This window comes from Rousettus aegyptiacus, unplaced genomic scaffold (assembly GCF_014176215.1).
Source record: "Rousettus aegyptiacus isolate mRouAeg1 unplaced genomic scaffold, mRouAeg1.p scaffold_m13_p_14, whole genome shotgun sequence".
NCBI lineage: Eukaryota > Metazoa > Chordata > Mammalia > Chiroptera > Pteropodidae > Rousettus > Rousettus aegyptiacus.
In genome coordinates, this window is record NW_023416289.1 from 20,553,981 (window position 1) to 20,570,523 (window position 16,543).

The following is a 16,543-nucleotide window of genomic DNA, read 5'->3' on the forward strand; positions in this document are numbered from 1 at the left end:
ATGCAATACATGCAGCTATTATTGTTATTAGCATTTTCTCTAGAAGATTCCAGTTAAAATATCATTGGTACATTGGCATGGATTAGTTCGCTCTATTCATGCTTTAGTTGTTAAACATGAAGTCGATGTGTAGTAGATTAGACACTGTGACATATGTCAGCAAAGTACCTGAGTGATGGCTCCAGGAGAGTGTGTCTTTTACACTGAAAGTTCTGAGGGTGTATTTGTTTAAGTATTTGTTTAAATCCTTGATCAAATCAACAGCATTTTATAGAAACATATGAAAATGATAACTTATAGACATCAAGTCAAAGTAAAAGCCATAAAACACTTTCTAAACACAAGAAAATGTGAACATAATTATACAGAACATTAGCATAAAAAAAAGAACAATTTTGAATGAGATTGTTGAGTTTTGTCTATTATGGGAATAATCAGTTTTTAAGAATAGTAGTCTTAAAAAACAAAGTGACATATCATGTCCACTTGTAATACCATGATCATATTAAAAACTCTAAGGATTATTTAAAGCTATTGTAAGTTCAAAGTCAAATGACAAATATTCAAAGATTTTTAAAAAATTGCATTTGAGGTCAAAAGTGGATCATGGTGGAATGTGCAAAGAAATTGAAATACATTTTTAAATAACTTATGGTCTAATTCAAGATATAGTACATAAGATAACATTCACAGCTAATATAGTGATATTTGTAAATAATATACAAACTTATATACACTGAAATATCTGGAAGTAAATGAATTGCCAGTGCTTGATTTAGTTACAAAGGAATGTTATTAGAATGTTGGGAGTGTTAACAATAGTTTGAAAAAGAGATGAAGGACCTAGAAACATTAAGGGTGCATCCTTCGGTCTCATCTAAGTCTTGGTATCCAAGCTCACTTGTTTGTTAGCAGAGTTTAGTTCCTTGCAGCTGAGACCCTTGCTTTCTGTAAATCTGGAGCTATTGTTAGTTCCTAGAGGCCACCCACCATTTCTTGCCATATGGCCCTCTCCACAACATGGCAGTTGCTCCTTCAAGGCCAGTGGGAGTAATTTCACATATGTTTTCTCTGACTTCGTTGTGTCTTTGACCTTTAAGACTTTTTGAAGAGCTCCCCTGATTAGGTCCTGTGCACCCAGAATAATCTTCCTTCTGAGTAACTAAAAGTCAGCTAAATTAGGGACTTATTTACTTAACCACATCTGCAAAATCCTTTTTGTCATATGATGCAACAAAATCACAGGAGTGACATTCCATCGTATTCACAGATTTTGCCTGTACACACTTAATGGGAAGGGGTTCCACAAGGTATCTACAGCAGGGGGCTGGGCTTTTGGGGTCATCTTAGAATTCTGCCTACTAAGGGACCCACATACTTGGCTGTGGGATTCGTCCCATGATGCTACCTATATTTAAGGAGCTCAGGGGCTGGAAACCTTCAAATGTCCTTGAAATAGTGGTGGTTCTCTAGCAAGGCTGTGGCCTTGTTGGAAAGAAGGAAGTTCCAGAGATTAGAACAGGCATCAGCCAGTTCTCCCCTTGTAAATCACACCTGCTCAGCCAGCTCTTAACTAAATTGCCAAAAACATTGTGGAAATACAGCCCACACTTCCAGGCCAGCTCAGCTTGTCTCTTGCTTGATTATGAAATCAAACACAATAATCTTAGCTAATGAAATGGAAATATCCTCTATCTAATTTCATGTTATTATTCAGAGAAACTCATTATTTCTAGTTGGCTTGGTTCCCCATGGCCTCCCCACCCTTGGTTAGAAATAGATGTTCATTAAAAAACCTTTATGGACTCACCTACTACAATTCATTTATCTGCCAAAAAATTCCTTATCACTATGAAGCATTTCAGCCTCATCTTTAGGTGGGATATTTTGAGATACAAATAACAACTCTCAAAATAATTTAGTAATAAAATGGAGTATTTCTTCACAAATGTTGAAATATCATCTAATATGACTAGAAAAGGAATTGAATTGAGGCTTACCCAATTTTCCCTCCAGGAATCAAAGTCTAAAACATGGCAATTTCAGGTTGAAAATATCAGTTAATGGAAATAGCACACACTTAGGAGGTCACTGTTGCTGTGACTTCATGCACGTGTGGTGTAGCCAGGCATAGACAGCATGCTCTAACTACACCATCAGCAGTGTTAAAGTGAATAGATGCCCCTGTGTTCTCTGAATTCCTTTTCACTTTCCTCATGAATTGTGGCTCCTCAAATTCTGCTTTATATGCAATCTTAAATTCTATATGTCTGGAGTAAATGAAACAACTCTGAAGTTTAAGAGATAGACAGGAAAATATGGCCTTTTGGAACATTAAAAATTATTCTATAAAAGGAAAAGAATGCATCACAATAACATTTTAGTTCCTTTTTCTTAGGTTCATGAGTCTGTGCCAATTTTTTTAGAGGGATGGATAACAGTGTGGTTAAGTATGATAAATATTGCCTTCTCTCTTTTTCTCCCTCTCAAGGGATAATTCTTATAATAAGATTTGTAAGAGATACCCAGCTAAATTTTATTCAGTTCCAACTCTTTATTCTTTTGAATTTATTATAATAAACACTTAAGGCAGCAATCACAGACATTTACGTAGTACTTATTATGCATCAGGTACCAGTACTCTTTATATGCTGACTCTCTTAATTCTCAGAAAGTCCTTCTTGGTACTATCATTATCCCCATTTAGTGATGGGGAAGACAGTTTAAATAAAGTCCCAAAGATCAGTTAGTAGTTGGTGGAGGCAGAACTTGAGCTCAGAGAGGATGGCTCTGAAGCTACACTTATAATCACTGTGCTACACTATGTTATGTCTTCTGTGTAAAGTGACAAGTAACACAAGATGCTGACCCTCCAGACACTTTCATCCCACAGGTAGAGACCCAAACCATGTAAGAGATGCTGGATTAGGAGCCTGTTCACATTAAGGTTGGACCTTCCAGAGGGATGGGAGGGATGGCGGCTCTTTGCAGGTGTATCACAGGAAATGGGGGAACTATTGCTGAAACTTAGAGAAGAAGTAGGTAGTCCATATGGAAAGAAAAACATGTTTAAGCTTTGTACATTGAGGAGAAGATAGGTATAATCTTCCAAGTGATGTTGGGAATAATGTAGTCTTGTCTATCTCAAATCATAATGTATTCTTGTCTATCTCAAATCATACCTGTGAATTCCATTTTTAACTCTAATGACTTATTCAAAACAAGAGGTCTCATCATTAAAACAATATATGTGTCTTACTATTTCAGACTTAAAACTGCTTTTTTTTTTTTTTTTTTTAGCAATTAGTGGGCAATATTTCGAGCCACAGAAACTGAAAAAAAAATTCATTTCTTGATTCTACACCTACAGTTTGGTAACTGTAGTAGGCAAAGTAATGGCCTCTCTTAGATGTTTATATCCCAATCCCTGGAATCTTGACTATGTCACCATACAAGGCAGAGGAGACTCTGCAGATGTGATTAGATTAAGGCTCTTGAGATGGGGAGATTGTCATGAGTGATTCAGATGGACTCAATGTAATCATAAGAGTATAAAGGAATGATGGTTGCAGGAGAGAAGATGATGGAGGCAGAGATTAGAGGGCCATGCCTAATGCAGTCAACCTTTACAAGATGGAAAAAGAAGGAAACGGTCTCCCCTAGAGTCTTCAGGGAAATTGTCGCCCTGCTGACACCTTGATGTTAGCCCAGTGAAACTAATTTTAGACTTCCCATAGCCAAAACTGTAAGATAATAAATTTATATTGCTTTAAAATACTAAGTTTGTGGTAATTTGTTACAGCAGCAATGGCAAACTAATGCAACATTCATACTTCTTCTGCCTCTGTTCCTGGGCTGTGGAAAACAAGTAGTTATCTACAGTAGGTAACTCAAGAGTTTTTACATGAACCTATTAAAAAATAAGAAAAAAAGAGAAGAAAAATTCTTTATATTATACATTTAAAGCGATTTTCTTTTACAGACATGTCTTCATTACTATTTCACTTTAGTTGTTCTGTCATAGATTTTAAAGTCAATTTAATCTGTGTTGTTTGCAATAAATGGAGGAGGAATCCCATAAACACCTATGCATGAGCTCAATCTGTGGGCGTTCCAGAATCTGTGTATGACCAAATGTAGACAAAACTGCATTGGGTTCATCTCTATGTCATATTTTCTCCTTCATCTTTTTTCTTGCTTAACTGTATGTTATTATGGATTTAGATTGTCAATGGCATAGACTCCATGTTTAGTGGACATTTATTATCATTTTTTGTAACTATCGTTTTTTTTAACCTTACATGAGAGTTTTCTTTAGATTTGGCTTAATCTTTATTAATTCGAAGCATACTTTATCTTATCCAAATTACACATCTATTGATGTTCTAAACCTCCCTCCGCTCCCGTTTCATAAAAATTCTAATTTTGTAAGAGGACACTTTATATTACCGTTTTAAACATTTTACACTCTATAATTTCTGATTTGACTTACTTGGAGTTTTAAAATTAAAATTTCTTTCTTCGAGTCCTTTTGAATCAAAAATCACTTCTGAAATTTAGATTTAACCATGAAAGGAACTGATTCAGGATATGTGCACAATCTTAAATCTGCTCATTTTGCTGTCGTATGTGGCCATTTTATCTGTCAGTAAAGGCCTGTGATGTGTATAGATAATTAGAGCTCTGATACTCTACTTTTTAATTATTTCTTCCACCCACTCACCTTTGGTTGAATTTGTTTGGTGAATTTGTCCTAATATCTGGACTTTAAATAGTTGCTATTAAACCTCTAAAATCAATCAGCCTCTGGCTGTGCTGTCATTAAAAGTTGACTGCCTTCCCATTAATCCATTAATTGTGAAGATTAATTGGAAAAGCTATTCAAACCAAGGTTTCAACTTGAGGCATATAGCCAGTGTTTGCCTCCAAGTGAAAGCTTATCCCATTAATACCACAGAGTATTCACAATTATATATATAATTCACCCATGTCTTATTTAGGAAAAAATGAGTAGAAATTTAAAGGCTGTTGCCAAAATGAACTACTCGACAACTAGAAAACTATCCCTGCCTTTAGCTCAGCATTAGAAAAACATACTGAAAAATATTTACTTGTTTTAAGTTGCAGCAACATGTTATTTTTTAGATTTAAGCCACTGATTAACAAAGTTAGAAACTTATGTTTATCTTATTTACTATATCTGAAGTTAGTACCCTCAAGTGAATGTCAATTTTCATGTCCAACTCAAATTAATACTCAAAGAAGGTAAAAAAAATTTAGACGCAGTCACCTGCTCTTACAAAAAAAATTATACTTTATTCAAGCCCAGCTGTAACATCACTAATCTTTAAAATTTATTCTTTTTCTTTTTTTCTCACCAGAATGTCACTGTGCAGCAGCTGCCTCCACACACTGTCGGTTAATGTGGCTGCACAGGGAGAGAATGGAGGGGCGACACCATAACCATTTTTTTTTAATCTTTAAAAAGCCTCAGGAAATAATATAAAAAGCATAAAGACATTTGTGAAAGGAGCAAAACTCTCCTTTAGATAGAATTAACTCGTAAGTCTATTTTAGTGATTTCCAAACTAGCATAGTCTTAGCTAACCTAAATTACACCCCAGACAAAGTCAGAATGACCTGGAATAGGGCACAGTCATGGGCAAGTTTAAAACTTTCTCCATGCTATTCTACTGTGTAGCTAGGCTGTACTGAAGGTACACAGTCCACAGAAGTGACAACCTGGAGCTGATCCATAGAAAATAACATCATCCTCCTGATACAAAAATATATGGATCAGCTCCAGGTTGTATTTTTGTATCAGGAGGATGATGTTATTTTCCAAACATACTTAGGTCTTCTGTAGGTATTTTGGGTGGACTCTGTGGCTTTTCTTTGATGTGCTGAGTGAATGCCTAGGGCGGCTACAACTGTGAAGAAGAGCCTACCGAGTTGGGACGAGTTTATTAGTATAGAAATAAACGAAGACTACCCAAAGGAGAACAAGCAAAAGCTACCCATTCAGAGTTCACTATAGCAAGGGAGTCAGCCACCAATTGTCTTTGGCACAGAGACTCAAAGGCAGGCTGGGGCAAGGGAAAGCTTTCTAGTGGATAAAATGGGAAGGCTTAGGATATGCCCTGATTAGAGGCCGTTGACAGAGGAAAGCTGTAGGCAGGCTGACTACAAACAAGGAATCCTATGTGATTGATTTGTAGGTGTGCAAATTTGGCTTTCTCTGCCTTTGAAATCGCGGCTCAATACATAGTTGAAAACAGGGACACAAATTAGGGAAGCTCTAAATTATTAACCAAGTCCTGGCTCAAATCCAATTGCTACAGGAGTGATTGTCTGGCTTCCTAGGTTGGCTACTAGATAGCAGGTTGGCTTCTTGGGCTGGTTGCTGCAGGTTATGGGCTGAAGTTCTATTTTTGTACATAGTCTGGCCACTGTCCTTTTGTATAGTCAGTCTTTCATTGGGTAGAAGTCAGATGTGCGTCAGGGACTAGATGTTGTGACATGCCAGGGCAGGGAGATGGGACTCCTGGAATCCTAAAACTAGACCTGAATAATACATATACCTCATGCTGGGTCTGTGCTTAGAGAACAATATCATTGCCTAACTTTTGGATGAAATCTTGCCTTGTACACAGTATTTTTGATATTTGTTAGCATAACTCCACACTTCTTTAAATTAGTTGATGATTTCCAATTTCAACTAGATGACAATTTCAATAATACGGATTGGAATAAAACATTTTGTTTAAGGGAATAGATTTCTGGAAGGGAAGGGCATTCTTTAATCTTGAATCTGCCAAAGGAATATTTGGACTAGGTCTAAATAAACTTTATTTATTTGTTTTCCAAATAGATGGAGATTCTAACATTTCCAAAGCTCCTTGTCAGTTGTTCCGCCCCTGCCTCCACTGTATAGACTTTTTGAAGTTTTTGAGCATGTTTTCTATCTAGTCTATTCCGTCCCATCCTATCCCATCCCGTCCTATCCCTTCCCGTACCATCCCATCCTATCTCATCCTACCCTACCCTTCTCTAATGGATATTCCTATAGGAAACATGATTCATTAACAGGCCTGCAACTGATTTTGGCAGGACTTGCAAATAACAGAGAAGGTTGGTGTTACTCATTGGCAACTAAACTGAATGCTACTAATAATCAGCCCTTTTTTTGGTTGAATATATTTTAGATAAGCAGTACTTGCTTTAACAATGTCCCGCCTCAGCATAGGAGTGCTGTGTCCTTGCCTAAGTTATTTAACCATTGCGTCCCTTCCTCTTTCATTGTCCAATGGAGTTAATGGTATCAAGTAGTATAGAGTATTTATCAGGATCAAATGAGTTAATACATGTAAAGCACTGAGAACATAAGCAGCCAATAATATATATACCTACTATCTTAGTACAGGTAGTATTACACAGAGATTAAGAAAATTGCATTACTTTTATTAAAAACAGAACAGCTTTTACTTACTTGAGAATTATGTATTAAAGCCCTTTATAAAATTAAATTAAATTACTTTTGATTGAGCTATATTAAAATACTTTCAATATAGCTTGCATCTTTATTTGTAAAAGGCTATTGAAATTTTTCATATATACAATTTGCCAGAGATCTAATTTATCATTGTCTTTTTAATGACAATGGTTTTTCTCTTATGTGAAGAGTAAATGGTGAGTTTTGAGCTATTGACCTGAAAACTATAGATTCGAGTGTGTGTAAGTGTGTGTGTGTGTGTGTGTGTGAGAGAGAGAGAGAGAGAGAGAAAGTGAAAGTTTTAGCACAAATTAGGTAACTTATTTCCCTGATAACATGAATATTTTAACAAAATTAATTGAAACTTTTCACATATAATCAGCGTATAGAATTTTTTTTTTTTTTACAAAAAGACTAAAAATTATAGTTTCACATTTCCAACAGTATATCAAAGTTAATGTGGAAATTCTAATATCACCATGAAAAAAGCTGAATAAAAAGTAATATAATTTTGGAATGACAGAGAGTAAACGTGATATTCATTTTTTCTTGTGATAGAAAAAAAGAAAAAAAAACCAAACAATTAACCAGACATGCCTGGCTACCATTTTAAATTGTACAAGCCTTCCTCCCTGATGACTGTATTTTTAAATTTCTCTAGTGAGTGGAGTCTTCCTGCTCTCCTGTGCTCCTCTTACCTGGAATGTGCCTCCCCCACTGCTTCCCCCACCCTCCCGTCAAAATCCCTTCTTTATTATTTCTGGTCGCCACCTGGCATGGCTCTGGTTGGGACAGTGCAGCTCACTACTCACAGCGACTGGAGCTGGGCGAGGGGTGGGGCGGAGAGTGGGAGCTGAGTCCCAGCGTGCAGTGCAGCAGTTCTAATCCTGGAGGGAAGCCATTCTGGTGCCCTGCCCTTCCTCTCTAGGAGAAGTGGGATGCAGGCTGGATCTCTCTTGCTGGGAGGTAGTCAGCGCTGTCCTTCCCTTGTGCAGGTGGCAGGGGTATAATAAGCAAAGCTGGTAGCCAAGAAGGCATCAGTCTCCCAGAGGCCCATCCTAAAAGCTGGAGAAGGCAGCAAAGGATTTCCAACCTTCCTTCTAATGTGAAGAGATAGCAGAGGCAAGCCAGGAGCTGGGAGCTACGGCCTCTAGGCCAGTGGTCCCCAACATTTTTGGCAGCAGGGACTGGTGCTCCTATGAGATCAGAGATGCAGCTGAGGCAGTGATGCTAGCGCTAGGGAGTGGCTGCAAATACAGATGAAGCTTTGCCTGCCACTCACCTCCTCCTGTATGTCCCAGTTTCTAACAGGCCATGGACAAGTACTGGTCCAAAGCCTAGGGCTTGAGGATCCTTGCTCTACACCAATGCAAAGCAAAAACTGAACAGAACCAGAGCAAGTGGCACACACATGCCAGCGATGTGCAGGACGGAGGTGAGAGCTGAGCAGGCTGCAGCACTGGAAGGGGGTTGGGGGTGAGGCAAGGGCCACAGCCTGAGCTGCTCCTCTGTTCAGAGAGGGGTGCCGCAGAGGGCGAGGGTCCTGGCCCAGCCTCCCCACTCCACAGCTGGTCCAGGCTCTCCCTGCTTGGAAATTGCTGTTGTGTGCCATCCTTGGGAGGTTTGTAAGGTGGAAGTCAATAATTGTACGTTATATTTTTACATAAGTAAATCACATGTATATTTAATACTGTATCTATGTCATATATATATAATATAGTATCATATGTAGTGTTCTATATATTTATATGCATATATTATGTGTATGTAATATGTAATAGTTATATAATGTAACATAATTATTATGTACATATACTATGTAGTAAATTTACACATGTAAATACATGTGCGTTAATGTATATATAACATGCAATATAAAATATTCATACATGTAAATACACATACAGTTATATATACAATTATATAATATGTATGTATTTCACATATGTATGTGAAGTACATTCATATACATATATACATGTATTATTAGTAGTGATGCATATATGTATATAATATGTATATATATATAACTATGTTCATACATATTTATACAAGGCTTCCATACAATAAGTGTATATGTTGTCACTTATGATCTGATGGCCAACTTAAAATTTATACAGGGTCAGCTAATATACACATTATATATGTACATGTATACATTATAATATGCATATGTATATTGTGATATATGTATATTATAATACATATGTGTATATATGCATCATATATGTATAATTATAATACATATATAAATATTGTACATATACAAATATATGTATATAATATAGTATATACTATTACATAGGTAACATATGTACATATATATGTCCCTGGTGAAGGGACCTGGATGGTATAATAATCTGATAGAGTACATAAGTAAAAAACAATACAATTATGTTTCAAACTGAAATAGTATGTTATTTCAGATTTGAGAGCTCCTTACTTAAATGCCTATATATTTATGCTTCTGGGTGGTGAGTGTATGCACTCTGAAAATCTGTAAATTAGAGCTAATAACCATCGAAATTTGAGAGGAAGCTGAGAGTTTAGGCTGAAAGATTAGCTCAGAAGACTAGCTTACTGGGTCACTTTTTCTGGAGTCTAGAACAGGGTTTGTCAACCGTAGCCCTAGTGACGTTTGGGAGCGGATAATTCTCTGTCACAGAAGGCTGCCTTGTGCACTGTAGAATGTTTAGCAGCATCCCTGGCCTCCTCCCACTAGAGTCCAGTAGCATCCCCAAGTCGTGATGACCAGAGTGTTTCCAGGTATCGTTTAATGTCCTTGGGGGGCAAAATCGCCCCCAGTTGTGGTTCTTGGCTTTATAAGACCAGACCTACATTTTATTGTGTTTACTGGTGCAGCCAGGGAAAACTGGTTTTCTGGAATTAAATTCACAGATGACAGAATTTCATTTCATTGTCTAGAGGGAAATATTCCTTTTACTCATGCTAGACTCATTATTGCTGTCTAAGATCCCCCTCCCTGTGTCAAGACTATTGAAGATCAAATTGGTAATAAACAAATAGCTTGGGAGACCTGGAATTGGAATACAGAATTTCTCGAGAGGTATTTTATTCATGTCATGGCGTCTGATGAAATTCCTATACTCTAAAACTAATGAAATAATCGTTATGGTCATGGTGTTCTTACATACTGGATTCTACACCTCAACACACTCTGTAAATAGCATGGTCCCACCATGATGAGGTTAGCAATTTAAACAAATTCTGTGTCTCAATTACCTGATATGTAAAATGAAAATAATATTAGTACCTCAGAGAGAAGTAGTAAAGATACGATGTGGGCGATGGTTGTAAGTTCATAGTCCAGGGTGCTCACTGAACATGGGCTGGTTATTATTTAACTTTTACGTAAGAATAACTTTAGAATATTTTATTGCTTGTAGTAAAGAGTAAGAATGACATGTAACACCATTCAGGGCAACGACCAGAACTTTACCCAACACCAGGAGCCCCCCCCCCCCATCTGCCTCCCCATTCATTTCCCATGTCATATGCCCCTCTTCCCACAGTGGAATAAGTGCCCCTTCTCTTATTTTAATCCCATTCCTTTAAAGCTAAAAATAGAACAGTATTGATTATCAATTTATAGTGGCAAAAACAAATGCGCAGAAAATGTATGCCCTCTAGAGAGACTGTACTAGAGGTATTTTACATCCAAAATATTGATTTGAATCTGCATAATTGATCGTGAATTTCAGTTAAATACTCTTTTTTTTGGTAGTGTACTGAAAACTGATAACAGTTCAAAAATGACTGTTCTGGTAAATACATACACATACGTAACACACATACACACAGATAATGCACTCTGTAGCACATGCAAACACACAGTTTCCTCAGTGTACTAAATTTAGCATTGGTTGTTGCTTGTGATAGGGCATAATCAGAATTTTCTTCAATACTCCATGGGTTGTCTTTTAACGTCTACACTCCTTAATACCTGAATTACAACTAGATTAACAGTGTCAGTACTTAAGCCTATCAATAGACATACGGGAACTGTGGGCCAGTTATCAAGTCTTTTTTAAGAATTTAAGGTGCGAAATATGAAAAAGTGGACTTTAAATGAAAACGAGGTGATCTTAAAAAATAAAATGTTATCTTAGGCAAATTCTTGCAAAAGGCATTCAAATGTTAAGCTGGTAAATTTTTACTTATCATTTATATTTTAGGCATATAGCTTGAAAGAAAACATATTTCAAATAGCAGGACTACAGAAAAACATTGTAGTTTGAATATTTAAGCAGTAAAACTGCTAGTGACTGAAAAAACTGTTTTTTAAACAAGCAGGATAAGCTTCTGAAATTTCAGAATGATCTAGATAATTCCTATGTTAATTTAATTTAAATTAAATTGCTTATCGTTAATTTAAAAATTGGGAAAATAATCCTTTATGATTTTTAATTACCAATATGTGTTCATCCTAAATATGAGAGAAATATTTTTCTGCGTATAACCCAAATGAACAGTTTAACAATTGTATACAATAAAGGACAAATACTTGAAAGATTGCATAGAATGAAGAATTAACTAAAATAAACATGTATGGATATCATGGTTAACATGAGGCATATTTTATATTTTCCCCCTCTCTTTGTGCCTTATTTTTATCTTATATGTGATACACATAAAGGGATAGATAATAGGTATATACTTTCATTTATATTCTTATATACATGTATGTATATATACACATAAACACACATATTGCCTTCCTCCAAAAATAATCAATCATCCTGAATTTTATGGGTTTTATTTCTTTTTTTTAAATAGATTTAAAAAAAATCATACATGTCCCCAAACAATATATTACTTAGCTTTGCTTGTTTTTGAGGTTCTCAAAACTATGAAACATATATGATTTTCTACAACTTGAATTTTTTCATTAAAAATTTTGTTTTTAAGATCCAACCCATGTGTATGTGTGTTTCTCTGTGTGTATTGGTGTAGTTCATTTTTACTGTTGTGAATTCTTTCATTTTGAAAAGTGCTATAACTTAGTGATCTGTTCTTTGGTCTTTGAATGTTTGAATTGTTAATGATTTTTTGTTATTACGAGCAATGTTGCTAGAAATTGCACATGTCTCCTAGGGCACAAATGCAAGATTTTCTCTAGGTCTGCTTTCCAACTGTTTTCTTTTCATGGAACACAGAAAATACTAGTATTTGTATCACATTTTTGGGTAAGAAGTCAGAGTGCCTTGAGACCAGTAGTTCATGATAGAGACATTCTCTTCAAGAGGACTTATCCGTGGATTTGGAGGAATATGGAGTACAGAAAGTTCAAATATAAAATTGTTTTTTAAAAGTAGTTGCTCAAATTTACACTCCACTAGTAGTATGTTAGAGCTTCTCTTGGCCCACATTCCCTGTATGATCTGGTGTTGTCAGACATCTTAAATCTTGATAATCTACTATTTGTGAAATAGTATCTAATCGTAGACTTGATTTACACTTCTTTTTACTGATTAGTGTGAGCTTCAATTTATATTAGTTCTATTCTGTGAACTCCCTGGTCTTGGTTTGTGCCATTTTTCCTAATGTGTTTTCTAATTGATTTCAAGCTAGTTTTTGTTTTTCTTTATTTTATTTGTTTTCTTAATATGGAATGCAACTTGTATACCGTTTCACAAGTATCTTCTACATGTTGGTATGTTTCTCTTCACTTTACTTTAGGCCACCATAAGTTCTTAATTTAATATAGTTAAAATTATAAATCTTTTCTTATATAAGTTTATTTATAAATTAAGTATAGTGATTTGGTACTTTTGTTTTTTGTTAAGTAACTTTTCTACCTCAAGATAAATCATTTTTCTATGAAGTTTGCCTTCTCCTTTTTTATATTCTCTTGACTTCAATTCTTTATCTTTTTTTTATTGAACTTAATAGACCTATAGGAGAATACTGCATATAAGCAGTAGGCATATTGTTAGAGATCCTAGTTTTTCTTATTTTTGTTTTGTTCATTTTGTCTGTAGAAGCCAAGAAAGCTGTCAGCACTGTACTAATCTGAATGTGGATTTTTTCCCCTTGGCAGATGATTGTGACGAGCCTCTGGTGTCTGCCTTGTCTCAGGCATCATTTAGCAGTTCATCCGAGCTCTCTAGCAGCCATGGTCCTGGGTTTGCAAGGCTAAATCGAAGAGAAGGTAAGTTTTTTTTTTTCCCTCCAGTTCAGAATGAATCTCATTAATTTTCCATTCTCTAATAAAATCATTATAAGTGATATATTGTAAAAAGAAGTAAATAGCTAAATAAGCAAATGGCGGAAACTCATGGGATGTATATGACGTACGGATTGGTTCTGGAATGGTAGAGGGGTGCATTCCATTTTAAAATTCTGTATTATCAATTCAGCACCTAAAGAGTTGAATTCCTTCAAGCTTTTTATGTATCCTATATAACAAACTTTTCTACAACAATATAGATGATCCCTGACTTACGATTGTTCAACTTATGATTTTTGACTTAACGATGGTGCAAAAGTGATAGGTGTTAATTTTTCCCCAGGCCAGAGTTATGTTATATGATACTGTCTTGTGATGCAGGGCAGTGGCAGTGAACCAAAGATCCTAGTCAGGCCGCGATCACAAGGTTAGACAACCGATACCCTGCTGTGTATTGTGTTGCCAGCAGTTTCTGGATATTGCGTTCTGAGCATGTTTAAGGTAGGCTAGGCTCGGCCATGATGTTCAGTCAGTTAAGTGTATTAAATGGATTTTTGACTTATGATATTTTCAACTCGTGATGGGTTTTTCAGGAGGTAACCCCATTGTAAGTCAAGGAACATCTGTATACAACCATTATGTATACGGTAACCATGAAAATTTAATTGGCCCTCTGTTTCAAGATAAGCAAGGAAGTTTGCAAGAAGTAATTTTAAAAGTTGCTATTTAAAAATAATAAGCTCCCGATGTGTTTAATTTACAGTGTGGATGACATGATTTACTCTCCTATTGAGGAATGGGAACTCAATCAGCTTTCATGCTCCTTTAGGAATACTCAATTCATATTGTTGACTGTTTGGTTGTGTTTGATTCCTTGAATACGTTTAAGGGAAAGTGCAGATAATTAAAGGGCAACTTGCTGTAGATATGAGAAAATTTCAAAACTTTTTGTACTTAGAGACAGAATATCATCATGGTTCATATTACTTTCATAATACGCTAAGGCAAAAACCATCTGTGCATATGCTCTATGGGAAGAGGCTTGGCAGTACTAAAACGGAAAACATTTTTAACCACCATAAAACATAAACACGGAAGACACTTTTAACCACCATAAAACAATAGACACTGACATCATATATTATTAAAATTGTGATTAGCTCATTTATTATCCCCTTCGTGTATGCCACATGTCAGACATATCTAATTTTACTCCTCGATGTCATCCTTATTGCTGCTGTTTAACGTTCGAGTACACTGAACACTGGACATTACAAATAGCTCATGTGTGCTCGTGTGTGTGTGTGTCTGTGTTTAATCATCTGATACATGTAATAAATATCTAAAATGTTAGCATGATTTTGAATTTAAGTTTATTTTTAAATGTTATCTCATATTACTTGAGATGATTACTTATGTGTGTTCCAGTTTTTAAATTGTGTATAATTGACATAACTTATGTATGTTTCTGGGTGTGAGAATATCAATAGAGAGTAATCACTGAGATCTTTGCATTAAATGGGGAGTTTGGGGGCCTGGAATATGTTTGTGTCCATAATGCTTGTCTGTTACTTTTATTTGCCCTGTGGTGAGAGTTATTGGTCGCTCTGAACTATCTCTCCCTATTTTCCATTCTGACTACCTTACTGACCACAGGCAAGTGGGCTCTCCAAGCCCTCTGAGGGCCAGTACAGAGCCTTCGCCCATGGTGCTCCCAGTAGGAATGCTGCCATCACAACCTTAGCATGGGGCACATCTTGTATTCCTTTTTAAAATAGAGCAGAGTTTAACCTTTACCACCACTCCATTTGAATAATAAAAGCTTTCATAGGGTTTGGCCCTTGGAAAGAGATATAAAATTTAATTTAACTATTTACCTTTATTTCATTTGTTGAGTTTCAATAAATCACAAAAAGTGTATATGTTATTCATTGGATCAAATCATATTTTTCATTAATTTATATACTCATCAGAAATGTTCATCAGTGGGACTCATTTTCATTCTTAATTCATTTCTATGGTGAAAGACAATATCAAACTTCATGAATCTCATTTGCATGTTAATGAAACAGAAACAAAATAAGATCATTTTAATTATCTTTTGCTAGTTGTCAACCTACTTGATTACATTTTTTCTTTTTTATTTAGTTTTCTTTTTTTCCTATTAATTACATGAAGTATTCACAAAGGAATGTCAGATTTTGAGTGATTTATTAAAGGATATATATTATTTCTAGTATGGTGATATTCCTTGTAGTATTTAGGTCAGGCTTTGGAAGGGCATTCAGCCAAATCAACAGGTCATGTATAAATAAACTAAATCAGCAAATAAAGGTCCTGGTGTCCTAGGAGCACAGGTATGGTGACTTCTTTCCTGTAGAATCTGGAAAACTTAGAGCCAAAGATTGATAGGCAAGAAATGAGGAATGAAGTTCAACAACCCAGTGCTTTCCGTCTGTGAAATAAGAACTGTGAAAATATCGAGGCCTTTGAATGGGGAAGGAGATGGAGAAAAGACTTAAAGTTTCTATTCCTACCAGCAGGGAAGAAAAAAAAAATTAACCTGTTTTGGAGGAGGGATTTTAATTTAATCTTGTCACTAGAGTGCAATTGTGGGTTGAAATGTGTCCCCCAAAGGATACATTCAAATCCTAATCCTGATACCTATGAACGTGACCTTAACAGGACATAGAGTTTGGGGTAGATATGATCAAGTTAATAAAAGGTCATATAGGCTTAGGGTGGGCTCCCAATAAGGCCTTATCAGGAGAATGAGATTTAGAGACACACAGACACAGAAAAGACAGATAGAAGGAGGCCCTGTGAAGACAGAAGAAATTGGAATGATATAGTTATAAACC

At 35.8% G+C, this 16,543-nt stretch overlaps 1 protein-coding gene across 1 annotated transcript in view; it reads left to right on the forward strand.

The window, feature by feature from the left end:
* CNTNAP4 (contactin associated protein family member 4) overlaps window positions 1-16,543 on the forward strand; it is a 217,774-nt gene that overhangs the window by 24,380 nt on the left and 176,851 nt on the right. The window contains exon 2 of the mRNA XM_016155989.2: window positions 13,554-13,664. Within this exon, the coding sequence (XP_016011475.2) occupies window positions 13,554-13,664 (111 nt within the window). The remainder of the gene's footprint in view (window positions 1-13,553; window positions 13,665-16,543) is intronic.